Source organism: Schistocerca cancellata, chromosome 3 (assembly GCF_023864275.1).
Source record: "Schistocerca cancellata isolate TAMUIC-IGC-003103 chromosome 3, iqSchCanc2.1, whole genome shotgun sequence".
NCBI lineage: Eukaryota > Metazoa > Arthropoda > Insecta > Orthoptera > Acrididae > Schistocerca > Schistocerca cancellata.
Window position 1 is genome coordinate 269,426,959 of NC_064628.1, and position 17,022 is coordinate 269,443,980.

The 17,022-nt window shown below is 47.3% G+C and overlaps 1 protein-coding gene across 10 annotated transcripts in view; it reads right to left on the reverse strand.

The window, feature by feature from the left end:
- The window catches only part of LOC126174926 (liprin-beta-1), a 967,251-nt gene that overhangs the window by 123,977 nt on the left and 826,252 nt on the right, over positions 1 to 17,022 (reverse strand). For 3 of the 10 annotated variants that reach the window (XM_049921368.1, XM_049921369.1, XM_049921366.1), the window contains exons 1-2: positions 3,756 to 4,459; positions 237 to 383 (exon numbers count right to left, since the gene is read on the reverse strand). The exons of 1 other annotated variant lie outside the window; for it this stretch is intronic. In XM_049921368.1, coding sequence (XP_049777325.1) covers positions 237 to 383; positions 3,756 to 3,999 — 391 coding nt within the window. In that variant the 5' untranslated portion in view covers positions 4,000 to 4,459. Of the gene's footprint in view, positions 1 to 236; positions 384 to 1,020; positions 2,065 to 3,755; positions 4,461 to 17,022 lie in introns of those variants that run through there. 6 more of the 10 variants (XM_049921370.1, XM_049921367.1, XM_049921372.1 and 3 more) reach the window with 5 other exon arrangements.

Genomic DNA, 17,022 nt, shown 5'->3' on the forward strand with positions numbered 1-17,022 from the left:
CTGACAAACCCAAGAAGTAACCCATCAGATTAATTTATTTACTACATTTAATAACTATCAAATGGTAGTTCTGTGACATTCAGGAGAGAAGATTACAATGAAAATGTGAAACAAATAATTACAAGTACAGCATATCTTCTCAAAAAGAGGTTATAGCCAATTTAACTCGTTATTTTCAATGTAGTTTTACAAGCAAGGAATGATTTTGTATTTCACACATGAGTTAAATGGCCCACCTTGGTGGGACTGCTTCTGTTTGTCTTCGTCAGAAGAGCATGAGGATGAAAGTTCTGAGGACGAGCTGGAATGGGAAGAGTCTGAATGTGACTGTCCAGCTCCACACTTGAGTGTAGACTCATCGTCTGGGCTTGAGTCATCGCCACCTGGTAGCATCAGAAACCACTAAGTACGTTTTCAAATAATCTCTTACTATTACTAAATTACTGGCATTTTCCTAACATCCTACCACTTCTGAAATAGTTTCCATGATAATTAATACAACTGTTGTGCAGGTCTACTTCCAATGGTACAGGGAATTCTAATCTCTTCAACAATTGCATGTGGTTCAGAGTTGAATAATTTCTGACGCCGAAATAAATAATTATTACACACACCATACACAAAACATTTCAAGCAGAAAGTACTTTAATTACGGCAGTGGACTGTAAATTAGGGACTGTGACACACTTTCGAGCATAGAATGGAAGAAAAACGAGGACAATTAAATATATTTAACACATTTTTCGATATAATAGGAAATAACACCAAATTTTGTTTACATGGTGCAGTCATCAAACTGTGGGTGAACTGATGTCGCCGCCCGCCCCCCCCCCCCCCCCCCCCCCACCAAAATGCACAACCACCAATGTAGCGTGGTGCAAGTGAGTAACACAATTGCAACAACTGTCAAATTCCAAATTTAGATACAAATGCCTCTCTTATTCTTCATGGGAATATGTCGTAAATACGATGAAATCATTGGAATGGTCAGATGCAGAAAACCAAAGGTGTGGTACAAACCCATTTTTGTATACATAAATGCACAAATGGCTGGATGAAGCCCTCCTTTTGGTAATGCACGCTTCTTCATCGTCCTGACCAGCAACGACTATCAGTGCACTTACAAACAAGACAGAACTGTTCGAGAGAGCTTCTTAAACTATCATATTGGCAGGGATCCAGTTCAGTTCCAGGCTGTCTCAGCCAAAGATTAAAAGCATCTATGCTTCGTTAACGGAATAGCTTCAAAAATAATGTGCCACTTCTTAACAAAAACAATCGTTGTGTAAAATAAATGAAAGATCTGCGACGTATTTTGCTTAGAGACTTCACACAGTGAACGTCGTGATCAGCATGTAACAAAAATGCACGAGAAGTAATGGATTCAGCGCCAGCGGACAAACCTGCCTTGACACTTCGATTTTCCAATTATAAACACTAATTTGTAAGACAAATTCCCACAACGTCAATGTTGCTGCTATGTTCAACGATGTGAGCCGAGAGTGTGCAACAAGCATTCAACAGTACTCCTGGAAAGATAGGTGAGGCACGACAGTGTCTAATGAAAACTTAAAAAAACTAATGTTTTAGTATACTTGCAAGCATTTTAACTGCTCCTTCGTGTTTCCAGCTAAACAGCAATTTATTATACGAACAGTGAAGGTTGGAAATGCTTGCAATTTGTACACCAAAATCCAATAAAGGAAAAAAGTGGTGAGCTCTGACTGATGGAAAGTGCATGTCGTACTTGTACTTGCATTGCCACTTTGGCAAAAGGACGAAGATTTAATATCAATGATTTTAATATTGAACTTGCACTGGCCGATTACGTTTATCACCCGTAAATAAAATAACACACTTCCGAACATATTAAAATTGGTCAGGATCTCACACTCTGCTAGAATGAAACATTCATTATGAAAACAACAACTACAGTTTAGACACGAATTCTCAAAGTTAACACTAAAGAGCGGTGCCCGTTAATATCAAGAGATAATTATTGGGGGCTAATACGTGGACGATTCATTTCCGACAACAAACAAAACTTTGTCGATTTTTTCGGATGAAGAGGAATACGAAATAAAAAAACTAGTTTCAATAATAATGTGCAGAATAATTAAATCAATTATCTGGTTTCTAACTAGTTGCAACCAATCTGTACGACGTATCATTGCTCTTCTTCTAACGTTCATCAATAAATGTTACAGCAATGGGAGAGGTAGCACTGATACGCTTTTTCCTCTTACATAATCTGTGAAATGCGTGTTGTTTAAAATGCAGTGTGCGGCCACTCTTTAAAGACTAGTCTACCAAGCACACTGTTAGGACTGTCATCTAATCCACACATGCTGCAACATCGGAGGTTTAATATTTTTATTTAAATGTGCAACAACTTGTGTAATTAACGAAGTGCACTACTTCGATTCTAGTACTCTTTTGTTAGAAGGAGGGAAGTTCAAAGAGTCACAAAAAAGATATTTTACTACATCGACTTTGAATTGACTGTGCGCTGAGTTTCTACCACTGTCACCGAAATTCCTTTTTTGAAAGTCGCAGTCGTGTTTTCGAAAGGAATATTTGATCAGTATGCTTCTTCTCGCCAATATGACTACGTGACAGCTTATATATGCCCGTCTTCCAAGTTGTGACGTCATTACTTTCTCCATGTTTCGTAAGATGTTATGGATATCGAAACAAAAGTTTGGGTATATGATAGTACGGAAGCAGGTGAGTATTTTCCTGTATGATTTAACACTTGTGAGATTTATTTTAATCTACGATTATACTGAACCTAAAATGAATTATACTGAAACGAGGTACATTTTTAAATACCATCGACAGTTCGTGAAAAAGAAAACTAAAATGGTATACCGCAGGTCAATGTTTCTTGCAAGACTTTTCGAAAGAAAAAAAAAGACGGCTTCATGTGGTGTCGAGGTTCTGCTGCTGTAGTCTGCAGTTTCGTTTCAGCCATGTTGGGCTATGTTTACAGGGAAATTAGGCTAATACAGCGGAGCAGTGATGTGTTAGCAGACTTTGGATAGGAAATTTACATGTTTTATTGAGAACAGCTTCAGTGTGAACGTTACTTCTATATCTAAGTTGATAAATAGAATAGACCAATGAGACGAGGTACTAAAACTTTTCGTTAACTGAACGGGCTGTTCTTCCGTAACTTGCTGTTCCACGTCTATCTTCAGAGGGCAGCAGCCACACCTAACGCAAATTTTACAGTTTCGTCATGAAGTTAGAGAACTTTTTTTAATGAAAATTATAAAACAGTGGATGGTAAAACATGTTTAGCAAGGTATATTGCGCGAAAATTGTACTCGTTGTTGTTATATATAAGGAGCACCTTATTTGATACGAAAAATAGGAAGTTTCCTTAAGATATGTATGTTGCCACCTGAAAATGGGCTTCGATTTGAAACTAGTTGTAGCAAAATACACCTTTAATTTAACGAAAATGTGGCTGTCTTATCGATCTGTTTCGAAACAGTCTCGGAGTTCTCACACAATCCTCGATACAATGATGGTACAGTAATTGAATAACTATCTAGAACGTCGAGTAGTGAAAATACTTATTCCCTGAATACTACTATTTGACAGATGCCTCGTTTCGATATTTTAAACGGTTTAGTGAATGTTAGGGGTGATGCGAGTTAGATGAGTCGAGCTCTGTCTAGTGGAACAATCGGTGGGTGTGCGAAGTGACCTCGCGCTGGAGGCGGAGGAGGAGGCGGAATGTGCGAAACCTGCGGTGGCGCCGGGGCCCGTGCTGCGTCGCTGCCAGTCGCCTTCTGCCTTCCTGTGATCGCCGCCTTCGTCATCGCTGCTCGTTGTCAGACTGTCGTGGTCGTCGTCATCGGGACCGTCGCGGTCGTGGTCTCGGTCGTGTTTGGTTTCGCAAGAGCGTCGATGCACATCGGTGAGGCGCCGAGCGCGGTTGAGCGACATCGCTGGCGCAGCCAAATGCGCGCGCGCTGTGCCTTCGGACATTTCCGTACACGGGTGCTCGTGTCTTCTGCACGCCGTACCAGTTTCTCAGCGTGCGGTGTTCTTATGAGATCGCAGATCCAAGTTGGTGTGGACTGGCGCAATTCTTTTTCCTCCAGTGAAATGTGGTGGTGGGAGGGTGGTGTCTCCACAAATAGATCCAAATTAACTCGAGCGTCGCATGGGCATTTCGCACCAGGTTAGTGTGCAACCTGGTCTCCACGTCGTTTAAGAACGCAAGGACCTGCGTCGTTACACGTGCATTTGCGCCAGCCGGTAGTTCGAGCAGTGTCGCGGAAGCGGAAAGCGAGTGGTCCGTCGAGGCGTTTCGAATGTGGCGGTGCGGCGCGAGCGTGGGCGTCGCTTGCTGTCGGGCGGCGATGACGCAAGCGATCGGCACTGATGGAGGTGACAGCGGAGGCGTGCGACGCGCGGCGGAGCGCCTTGCCGATGCCGACTGAGCAGCGTCGACCCGGCGGCTGGCCGCGAGAGCTTCCGCGCGGTTATATTTAGCGGCTCTGCCCTCTCGGTTTGAACACGCACGGGAACAACGTGCGTGACGCGGCCCGCACAGGGCCTCCCGCTGTCCGTCGCCTGCCCCCCCCCCCCCCCCGCGCGGCCCCTCCATTCCCTTACCTTTATATCCTCCCCCCACCCTACCACCAACTTTTTCCCGACTTCTGTCTCTTGTTTTACAGTCGTCATGCCGCTCCGGCCTGGGAAGCCTACACCCAAACATCCGCTTTGCCTCACACTAGAGATGGGCAAACTGAAACACGTAACTGTTTCGAAACAAATGAAACAGTACAATGCAATGTTTCGATACGCTGTTTCGAAACATTGAAACAGTTTGTGTTTTGTAATCTAATAAACCTACACATTTTATCATTTTGAATGTCTACTGTATAAGAATGTCCATATAAGCACAAATGAGATGCGAGAGCGATGATCATATCGCAGAAAGTATGAAACTATCACTTAGGCGTCTTGGCAGTTTCGTACTTCCTGCAGCAAATGCGCTGCTTTCGTGTCTTGTGACTTTCATACTTTTCAATTGGCTGAGGACAGCCACAGCTGAAGACAGAAGAATCACCACGAACGGAACTGGAGGTGGGAGCAAGCTGCAGAAACAACGGATATGCTACTGGGATTCCCACATTCCGTTAGTATGGGTAATATACCCATCCTGCTAATTTCCATGCACATAAGGGAATCATTGTGGATAATAGGCACAGTGACTATAGACTCACAAATAACGCCAAATAACTCGAATAAATAACAAAATATAACAGAAAAAATTTTGCCTTTCAAGGTGTTTCGAACCGTTACTATAAATTCACCATGCTTCCCAGCCCTTCACGTTCACCATTACACTATCAGTGATATGTCAAACAGATTGCTTGCAATGATACCTACATCAAATTTATGTGTATGTCTAATATCTTTTTTTTTTTGTGGTTTTAGGGCGCAAAACTTCTATGGTTATTAGCGCCCAGCCCGTGACTTAAGACAGTAAAAAACCGAAATTGAAAACCAGCAGCAATGGGAACAAACTCATAAAATTGGAGAAACTAAAAGTAGAAATAATGCTTAAAAATCCACTACAGACAGGGGGTGGTTGTCCCCCCCAAAAAAACTTTAAATGACTGACGTCATTTCACTGTCACTAATAAACTGGAGAACGCGGTCGGCTGAGCGCGTGTCATCTGCTAAACTCGACGATAGATCAGGCGATAGCTGTAGACGGGAGCGTAACGGATTAAAATAGGGGCATTCAATTAAAATGTGTCTGACCGTCCACGGCTGAGAGCAGTGGGGACAGAGTGGAGGAGGATCACCGCTTAAAAGATGTCTATGGCTAAAAAGACAGTGCCCTATCCGGAGTCTAGCTAAAATTACCTCCTCCCGACGACGCGTTCGGGAGGAAGAGGTCCAAGCGCAAGGAAGGGCTTTCACTTCCCGCAATTTATTACGGGGAAGTGTTGACCAATGCGCATGCCATAAATGAGCAACTTGGCGACATAAACCGCTCCGTAGATCGGTGAAGGGAAGCGACTGAATAGCTGGCCGAGGAAGAGAGACTGCAGCCTTGGCCGCCATATCGGCCGCCTCATTCCCACAGATACCAGCGTGTCCCGGGAGCCAGAGGAACGCCACCGAGACGCCCCCCAGGTGGAGCAAGCGCAGACAGTCCTGAATCCGGTGGACCAGAGGGTGCACAGGGTAAAGAGCTTGGAGACTGAGGAGAGAGCTGAGAGAATCGGAGCAGATAACGTACTGTATCCGCTGATGGCGGCGGATGTAGTGGACAGCCTGGAGAACAGCGTAAAGCTCCGCAGTATAAACCGAACACTGGTCGGGAAGTCGAAAGCGATTTGGGGTGTCGCCAACAATATAGGCACTCCCTACACCTAATGATGTTTTCGAGCCGTCGGTGTAAATAAATGTGGCGTCCGTCATTTGTGCACATAGAGCAGCAAATGCCCGACGATAAACAAGTGTAGGGGTACCATCCTTGGGAAATGGAGCAGGCAGATCCGGGGACGGAGCCAAGGCGGTGCTGTACCCCAAGTTGTCAAGAAGGTTTTCGGAAAGCGGCAGGAAAGAGAATGGAGCAATTGACGGAAGCGGACTCCCGGGGGTAGTAGGGAGGAGGAGCGGCCTGCATACCCTACATCAAAGGAGGCGTCGAAAAAAAGGTCATGGGCTGGATTAGCAGGCATGGAAGACAGATGGCTAGCATAACGACTCAGGAGGACTGCTCGCCGATTGGACAGCGGAGGTTCAGCAGTCTCAGCATAAAGGCTTTCCACAGGGCTAGTGTAAAAAGCTCCAGACACTAAACGTAATCCACGGTGGTGGATAGAGTCGAGACGCCGAAGAATAGACGGCCGAGCAGAGGAGTAGACTATGATTCCGTAATCCAATTTTGAGCGCACTAAGGCGCGATAGAGGCGGAGAAGGACCACTCGGTCCGCTCCCCAGGAGGTACCATTCAGGACACGGAGGGTGTTAAGCGATCGCAGACAGCGAGCCGAAAGATAGGAAACGTGGGAGGACCAGCACAGTTTTCTGTCAAACATAAGACCCAAGAATTTAGCGACGTCTGAAAACGGAAGGTTGACAGGACCTAGATGTAAGGAGGGCGGAAGAAACTCCTTTCGTCGCCAAAAATTGACACAAACGGTCTTACTGGGTGAGAAACGGAAGCCGGTTTCGATGCTCCACGAGTGGAGGCGATCAAGACATCCTTGAAGACGTCGTTCAAGAAGGCTGGTCCGTTGAGAGCTGTAGTAGATCGCAAAATCGTCCACAAAGAGGGAGCCCGAGACATCAGGAAGGAGACAATCCATAATTGGATTTACGGCGATGGCAAACAGTACAACACTCAGCACGGATCCCTGGGGTACCCCGTTTTCTTGGGAGAAAGTACGAGAGAGAGTAGTGTTCACCCGCACCCTAAAAGTGCGCTCTGCCATAAATTCGCGAAGAAAAAGGGGCAGCCGGCCTCGAAAGCCCCAAGAGAACAGTGTGCGAAGGATGCCTGTCCTCGAACAGGTATCGTATGCTCTCTCCAGATCAAAAAATATTGCTACCGTTTGGCGTTTCCGGAGAAAATTGTTCATGATATAAGTGGAGAGAGCAACAAGATGGTCAACTGCAGAACGATGCTTCCGAAATCCGCATTGGGCTGGTGTTAAAAGACTGCGGGATTCCAGCCACCAAGCTAAACGGTAATTCACCATACGCTCCAAAACCTTACAGACACTACTCGTGAGAGAAATCGGACGATAGCTAGAGGGGAGATGTTTGTCCTTTCCAGGTTTCGGAACGGGAACGACAATAGCTTCCCGCCACCGTTTGGGAAAGGTACTGTCGGTCCAAATGCGATTATAAAGGCGAAGGAGGTAACGCAGACTAGGGGTTGATAAATGCAGCAACATTTGGACATGGATACCATCTGGTCCTGGGACGGAGGAGCGAGAAGATGAGAGGGCATGTTGGAGTTCCCGCATGGAGAAAACAGTATTGTAGCTTTCGTGATTTTGAGAGGAGAAAGCAAGAGGTCGCACTTCCGCTGCACTTTCTTCGGGAGAAACGCTGGCGGGTAATTTGAAGAGCTCGAAATCTCAGCAAAGTGCTGACCCAACGAGTTAGAAATTGCGACGGGGTCCACTAAGGTATCATGCGCGACAGTGAGCCCAGAGACCGGGGAGAAACTAGGCGCGCCTGAGAACCGTCGAAGCCGACTCCAAACTTCCGAGGAGGGAGTGAAGGTGTTAAATGAGCTAATAAAGAATTGCCAGCTTGCCTTCTTGCTATCGCGGATGACGCGACGGCATCGCGCACGGAGCTGCTTATAGCGGATACAGTTGGCCAAAGTAGGATGGTGACGGAAAATGCGAAGAGCACGTCGCCGCTCACGTATTGCGTCACGGCATGCCTCGTTCCACCAAGGAACTGGGGGGCGCCGGGGCAATTCGGAGGTGCGCGGTATTGAACGTTCCGCAGCTGTAAGGATAACGTCGGTAATGTGTGTGACCTCATCGTCGACGCTGGGAAAGCGACGGTCATCGAATGTCGCGAGAGACGAAAAAAGTGTCCAATCGGCTTGGGCAAACTTCCAGCGTCGCGGGCGCATATATGGCAGTTGAGGCTGCAGTCTGAGGACACATGGAAAGTGGTCACTCGAGTGTGTATCATCAAGGGCGAACCATTCGAAGCGCCGAGCTAGCGGAACAGTACCGACCGCAAGGTCCAAATGAGATAAAGTTGTCGTGGAGGCAGACAAAAATGTGGGGACCCCAGTGTTGAGGCAAACTAGATCCGCTTGGTGGAAGACGTCTAGCAATATGGAGCCACGTGGACAAGGATGTGGAGATCCCCAAAGCGGGTGGTGGGCATTGAAGTCCCCAACCAGCAAATAGGGGGGTGGAAGCTGACCAAGAAGATGAAGGAGATCAGCTCGTGCCATTGGTGTGGACGATGGAATGTATACAGTACAAAGAGAAAACGTGTATCCGGAAAGTGAAAGACGGACGGCGACAGCTTGGAAGGAAGTGTTTAAGGGGATTGGGTGATAATGGAGAGTATCACGGAGAAGAATCATGAGTCCTCCATGGGCTGGAGAGCCTTCAACAGAGGGGAGATCATATCGGACGGACTGAAAATGAGGGAGAACAAAGCGGTCATGGGGACGCAGCTTTGTTTCCTGAAGACAGAAGATGACCGGCGAGTAGGATCGTAAGAGGATCGACAATTCATCCCTATTGGCTCGAATGCCGCGGATATTCCAGTGGATAATGGACATGGGGTGAACAGAAAATGGAGGAATGTGACCAAAGTTGCTGTCAAGTCAAAGACTGCTCGGAGCTAGCGACCGACAGCATGGAATGGCAGTCAGCCGAAGGCAGAAGATCCTGATCCATAGGTTGGTCAGGAGCAGCTCCTGCCACCAGCGATCGGCCGGTTGACCGGCCACCAGCAGTGCGCCTCGGCGACACAGAAGACGGCCGAGGGCGATTTCCGCCAGGTGGTGCTGTAGATGGGACACGCCTTGGCGGAGAAGGAGAGGAACTGGGTTTCTTTGTAGCCTTCTTGGAAGAATGATGTTTAGATGAAGGAGGAACCGATGGTTGGGAAGTTGCGGTACGTAAAAACTCTTCACGAGTATGCTCTTTTTTCGAAGACTTGGCGTCCGACTTTTGGGCACGAGATTTAGCAGAACCCGACGAAGGGTGAGCCATAGAGTGGGCAGGCGAAATTGGTGAGGTTGAACGAGCGAGCTTTGCGCTGGCCGATCTGACGACCGTGGCACTAAAGGTGAGGTCGCAAGTCTGCGTGGCCGCCTCCTTTGTTGGCCGAGGAGAAGCAAGGACAGTGCTGTATTTTCCTGTCTGAGGCACGGTGGGCTTGCGACTGGCGAATAATTTTCGAGCAGCAAAGGTCGACACCTTTTCCTTCACTCTTATTTCCTGGATGAGCTTTTCGTCCTTAAAAACGGGGCAATCTCGAGAGGAAGCCGGGTGGTCACCCATACAGTTGATGCAGCGAGGGGATGGAGGTGGACAAGCACCCTCATGGGCCTCCTTGCCACACGTAACACATTTGGCCGGATTGGAACAGGACTGGCTGGTGTGATTGAACCGCTGACATCGATAGCAACGCGTAGGGTTTGGGACGTAAGGGCGAACGGAAATTATCTCATAGCCTGCTTTGATTTTCGATGGGAGTTGAACTTTATCAAATGTCAAGAAGACAGTGCGGGTTGGAATGATGTTCGTGTCAACCCGTTTCATAACTCTATGAACTGCCGTGACGCCCTGGTCAGACAGATAGTGCTGAATTTCTTCGTCAGACAATCCATCGAGGGAGCGTGTATAAACGACTCCACGCGAGGAATTTAAGGTACGGTGCGGTTCCACCCGGACAGGGAAGGTGTGGAGCAGAGAAGTACGCAGCAATTTTTGTGCCTGGAGGGCACTGTGTGTTTCTAACAACAGGGTGCCATTCCGTAATCTGGAACAAGACTTTACAGGACCTGCAATTGCGTCGACACCTTTCTGAATAATGAAAGGGTTGACCGTGGAGAAGTCGTGACCTTCATCAGACCGAGAAACAACAAGGAACTGTGGCAACGATGGAAGAATCGTCTGTGGCTGAGACTCAGTATACTTACGTTTGTGAGCAGACATAGTGGAAGGTGAGGAAACCATTGCGGAAGAATCCCCCATGATTACCGGCGTCTCCGATGGCGCGCTCCTCCCTTGTGGGGGCCCTCTCTGAGGGCACTCCCGCCTTAGGTGATTGTTCACACCTCAGGTCACACCTCCCGACAAACGGACGGAGGGACCAATCGGCACTTTCGGAAGGTATCAGCTCGGGTAATCACCCCTCCCTGGGCCTGGCCGTTACCAGGGGGTACGTACGTGTCCTACCTGTCTACCCGGGGCGGGGAATTACGCGTTACCCCGTCACCGGCTACGCACAAAAGGCGTGGGTCGGCCTTCAGACACGCACAGGGAGGAAGAAAGATCAAGGGAAAGGAAAGAAGAGAGGTCTCAAACGCCGCAGCGGAGAAAAGGGAAAGAGAAGAGGTAAGGAAAAGAGAAGGACAAAGGAAGGAAGAAGACATAAAAGCAAGGAAGGCGAAGAATGCAGTACATTTACGAGCGTCCGTCTCCGGACGTAGGCACAAACCATACTCCCAGATGGGGAGAAAGGGAAGGAAAGAGCCAGAGGTGAGGGGAGGAGGGGCGAAGATAGGGATGGGGAAGGATGCGGAAAGGGAAGGTATGCAGCCCGGAAAGGAAGGAAGGCCACATTAGCTCGGGGTCCCGTGCTCACTACGCACGTATCCACAAAAGAGTTGTGGACCCCCTGGGGGGTGTCTAATATCTGTCACTCTACGCCTTTTTGATTCAAAATGTTGTAGGCTCACTTGCGTTTCTTAATATGATTACTGTACATGAATAGAGAAGCGTATGTTATTAAAAAAAAGTGTAATTTAACTGAATGATTTTCACATATTCATTATTTTGAATGTGAATAGTATGCGTTGTTTTATTGTTTGGTTAGTGTTTATAAAGCAGATGTTACGCCATTTCGAAATAGGACAGTGAGCTAGAAACGAAGCTTTATTTTCGGATATCTTAAGCTTCATGCTATTGCTTGTCAAAAAGATTTCGACACTCTTGAAGTGTTTCATGAAGTGATATGTTGTGTTTCAGTACCTGTGCCGAGCCCGAATCTCGTCCGACACAGAGCGGAATGAAACATCACTGTTTCCATACAATCAGTCCGTTCCAAGCACAGGTGGACTGAAACAGCCTTATTTTGAAAAACGATACAGTTTCTGTGTCTGGCTCGAGATCGAATCTGGTCCGGTTATCCGAGACGAGGGCGGAATGAAACACCACTGTTTCGAAACAGTGAACCACAGCCGTTCCGAAACACTGAAACAGTTCCACGTATCGATACAATGTACCGAAACATAGAAACAGTGGCCTAAAGTCTACCTCGCACTGAAAATACGCTACGGTCAGTACAACATACCAAGGGCGGCTGGGGTAATACCGCTGTGCCGTGGAACCACTTGTATGAAAGAGAAAGACAGAGCTATACGAATGCACATAGAACATTGTTTCCTTGTATGTGTTCTCTGATTTGAAGAGGCGCGTTAAGCCGCGCGCGCTGTTGAAGTTTTCTAACGTTTGGAGCCTACTCCAGACCGACACCGTCTGCGCTCGTAAGCGCTGTGTAAATGGTCGGGCTCTTGGTTTCTACATGCTTCGATGGAGAACAAAAAACTAACGTATTCATCACGTGATGAGCACCTGTTTTCAAAACAACAGTGTAGTATTTCTCTTTATGTTCGTCACGTTCGTGTAATGAGGTTCAGTTCACTGTTAGGTTCAAATTCAGATGGCTCTGAGCACTATGGGACCTAACTTCTAAGGTCATCAGTCCCCTAGAACTTAGAATTACTTAAACCTAACTAACCTAAGGACATTACACACATCCATGCCCGAGGCAGGATTCGAACCTGCGGCCGTAGCGGTCGCGCGGTTCCAGACTGTAGCGCCTAGAACCGCTCGGCCACCCCGGCCGGCCACTGTTAGGTCCGGCAATTAAGAAGTATAGCACTGTGCAGTGTGTTTCCTTTAAGTGAAAATTCGGTTGACTGTGAAAGTTACAAACATGAACAAACTAAGTGAATGATTAAAAAAACGCCATTTTGCGACAGGACCCCAGTGAAAAATTCAGATAAAACACTAAGTAGACCACTACCGAATCTGACTCTGCAGCGACAAACGAAAAATTGATTCCGTAATTCAATCCGGAAATTTACTAGAAGAACAATTGTATTTGTAGCTGTGACGAAAACGATGCTGTGTTCTGTTTTCCTTGCGTGTTACTTGGGGACTTGTTTACTGGTGCAAGACCGGAACAACTGTTATTAGGCGTATATGGTTAAAATGAAAGTACATGAAATGTCAAAGCGACACGTAAATAATCTTCTGAGTCTTTCACTTCTAAGCAAAACCAACATTAAGCTCGAACTGGATTCACAATATAGACAAAATAGACAAGCAACAAGCAGTCACAACAAGCAGTAGAAAGGAAAAGACATAAACTGTTCGGGCGCCATCTCTACCGGTAACTTGCGCAACTATAATTTCAAAACACCTTCTACTTATGACTGTCACGCAAAAGTGTCTGCACTTTCCCTATGAGCAGTGAAGAATCCCGCGGTTGATATCGGCGCGCGCGCATATTTGTGTGTGCGAGAGAGATTTACGGAGTGTTGTTACGTTTTATTTCTCATGCAGACATGAGAAAAAGATAGCTAAAGCAACCCCCACCCCCTTATCTCTCTCTCTCTCTCTCTCTCTCTCTCTCTCTCTCTCTCTCTCTCTCTCTCTCTCTCTCGAAATCCAGCGATATATGAAACTCTTACTGTGCGTAAGAAGAGCGCCGTTGTAATAATAAGTGATTTTTTTTAATTTACTATATTTTGTACCGCCAATGGAATGGCTCTGCGGCCGCCACTGCAACAAAGGTTATTCTGTGAACAACATCGCTCTAACTCTCGAAATTATTCCACACTTATGACACATATAACGTCTTGCAAAACTATTACCGGTGGTAAAAAGTGTCTGAAAGAGAATACGAACGATGGTGTGCAAATTTCAGAAAATAGTCGCAGACGTCACCAACAACGTATCTATCTGTCCGTCATCCATTAGGCAACAAATAGCTCACAAATAACACAAGCGAACCAAGGAAACAGCTCACAAACATCCTAACACTAAAGTCTTGAAATTTAGATATACACTCCTGGAAATTGAAATAAGAACACCGTGAATTCATTGTCCCAGGAAGGGGAAACTTTATTGACACATTCCTGGGGTCAGATACATCACATGATCACACTGACAGAACCACAGGCACATAGACACAGGCAACAGAGCATGCACAATGTCGGCACTAGTACAGTGTATATCCACCTTTCGCAGCAATGCAGGCTGCTATTCTCCCATGGAGACGATCGTAGACATGCTGGATGTAGTCCTATGGAACGGCTTGCCATGCCATTTCCACCTGGCGCCTCAGTTGGACCAGCGTTCGTGCTGGACGTGCAGACCACGTGAGACGACGCTTCATCCAGTCCCAAACATGCTCAATGGGGGACAGATCCGGAGATCTTGCTGGCCAGGGTAGTTGACTTACACCTTCTAGAGCACGTTGGGTGGCACGGGATACATGCGGACGTGCATTGTCCTGTTGGAACAGCAAGTTCCCTTGCCGGTCTAGGAATGGTAGAACGATGGGTTCGATGACGGTTTGGATGTACCGTGCACTATTCAGTGTCCCCTCGACGATCACCAGTGGTGTACGGCCAGTGTAGGAGATCGCTCCCCACACCATGATGCCGGGTGTTGGCCCTGTGTGCCTCGGTCGTATGCAGTACTGACTGTGGCGCTCACCTGCACGGCGCCAAACACGCATACGACCATCATTGGCACCAAGGCAGAAGCGACTCTCATCGCTGAAGACGACACGTCTCCATTCGTCCCTCCATTCACGCCTGTCGCGACACCACTGGAGGCGGGCTGCACGATGTTGGGGCGTGAGCGGAAGACGACCTAACGGTGTGCGGGACCGTAGCCCAGCTTCATGGAGACGGTTGCGAATGGTCCTCGCCGATACCCCAGGAGCAACAGTGTCCCTAATTTGCTGGGAAGTGGCGGTGCGGTCCCCTACGGCACTGCGTAGGATCCTACGGTCTTTGCGTGCATCCGTGCGTCGCTGCGGTCCGGTCCCAGGTCGACGGGCACGTGCACCTTCCGCCGACCACTGGCGACAACATCGATGTACTGTGGAGACCTCACGCCCCACGTGTTGAGCAATTCGGCGGTACGTCCACCCGGCCTCCCGCATGCCCACTATACGCCCTCGCTCAAAGTCCGTCAACTGCACATACGGTTCACGTCCACGCTGTCGCGGCATGCTACCAGTGTTAAAGACTGCGATGGAGCTCCGTATGCCACGGCAAACTGGCTGACACTGACGGCGGCGGTGCACAAATGCTGCGCAGCTAGCGCCATTCGACGGCCAACACCGCGGCTCCTGGTGTGTCCGCTGTGCCGTGCGTGTGATCATTGCTTGTACAGCCCTCTCGCAGTGTCCGGAGCAAGTATGGTGGGTCTGACACACCGGTGTCAATGTGTTCTTTTTTCCATTTCCAGGAGTGTAGTTAGAATAATGATGTATTAATGATGTCAGAATGATCGTCCGGTTCGAAACTTGTGGGGACATATTAATAACTATTGGAAAGGCACATGTGTCGTAAATTATTACTTGTTTTGTGATTGGCTTGGCACTGAGAAAATTTACTGTTCATTGTAGAGTCAACAAGGCAGCAGAAAATTGGTGCGTCATCATTCCGTGTATCATACGTATCTGCAAGAAAAGTTTTTCTTCCGTAATCAATAAGACGTCACGCAATGTGTGTACGGGGTGTATGACCTAAAACTTATTGACCGAATTTAAAAATTTAAAAGGCTGTCATAAACTATTCATTAAGAGATAGAATCCTATGTTAAACGTTTAAGTATTACTATTAGAAACTGTGTATACACTGAGAGAAATCATGCGATAGCGGTATGCATATACGCAGATGACGATACTATCGTATAAAACACCAGTGCATTAACGGAGCTGTCATTTCTACTCAAGTAAATCATGTGACAAGTTTTCCGACGTAATTATGGCAGCACGACAGGAATTAACAGACTTTGAACGCGGAATGGAATTTGGAGATAGGGAATTTGGAGATAGATGCATGGGATTTTCCATTTCGAAAATCATTTGGGAATTCAATATTTCGAGATCCACAGAGCTAAGAGTGCGCCGAGAATACCAAATTTTAGGCATTACCTCTCATCACGGGCAACGTAGTGGCCGACGGCCTTCACTTAAAGACCAAGAGCAGCAGCGTTCTTTTTTTAGAGTTGTCAGTGTAACAGGCTAACAGACAAGCAACACTATCTGAAATGACCGCCCAAATTAATGTGGGACGTATGACGAATACATCCGTTATGAAAGTGCGGCGAAACTTAGCGTTAATGGACTATGGTAGCAGACGACCGACGCGAGTGCCTCTGCTGAAAGCACGACATCGCCTTCAGCGCCTCTCCTGGATTCGTGACCATAACCGTTGGACCCTAACGACTGGAAAACCGTGGCCTGGTCAGATGAGCGCCGTTTTCAAGTTGTCAGTAATGCATTGTTCACGCTGGTGGTGGCTCCATAAGGGTGTGGGCTGTGTTCAGAATGGACTGGGTCCTCCGATCCAGCTGAACCGATCATTGACTGGCAATAGTTATGTTCAGCTACTTGGAGATTGCAGCCAATCGGACTTCATGTTACCAAGCAACGATGGAATTTTTATGGGCGACAATGCGTCGTGTCACAGGGCCACAGTTGTTCGCGATTGATTTAAAGTACACTCTGGACAATTCGGGTGAACGATATGACCACCTACATCACCCGACATGAATCCCATCTAACATTTATGGAACATAATAGAGGGATCAGTTCGTGCACAAAACCCTGCACCGCACCGACATTTTCGCAATTATGGACGGCTATAGAGAGATTTCTGCAAAGGGTTTCCAACTACTTGTTGAGTCCATGCCACATCGAGTTGCTGAACTATGTCGGGCAAAAGGAGAACCGACACGATGTTAGGAGGTACCCCACAACTTTTGTCACCTCAGTGTAAGACGTGGCAGCGTAACTCACCGCGTGCAAATACCTGGACTATACTCATTACGGAATGAGAGCACTTAGCGATTTTTGGCAAAACATCATACATAATTTCAAACCCTTACGAAACTTTTTTTTTTTTGCTGGCACCTGGCAACCCCCCCCCCCCCTCACAAAATGATAAAAGGAAAAAAAGTTCATCCCTTACTACATTATCGCTGTTCGTGCAGTAAAACTGCCGCATAAGGCATG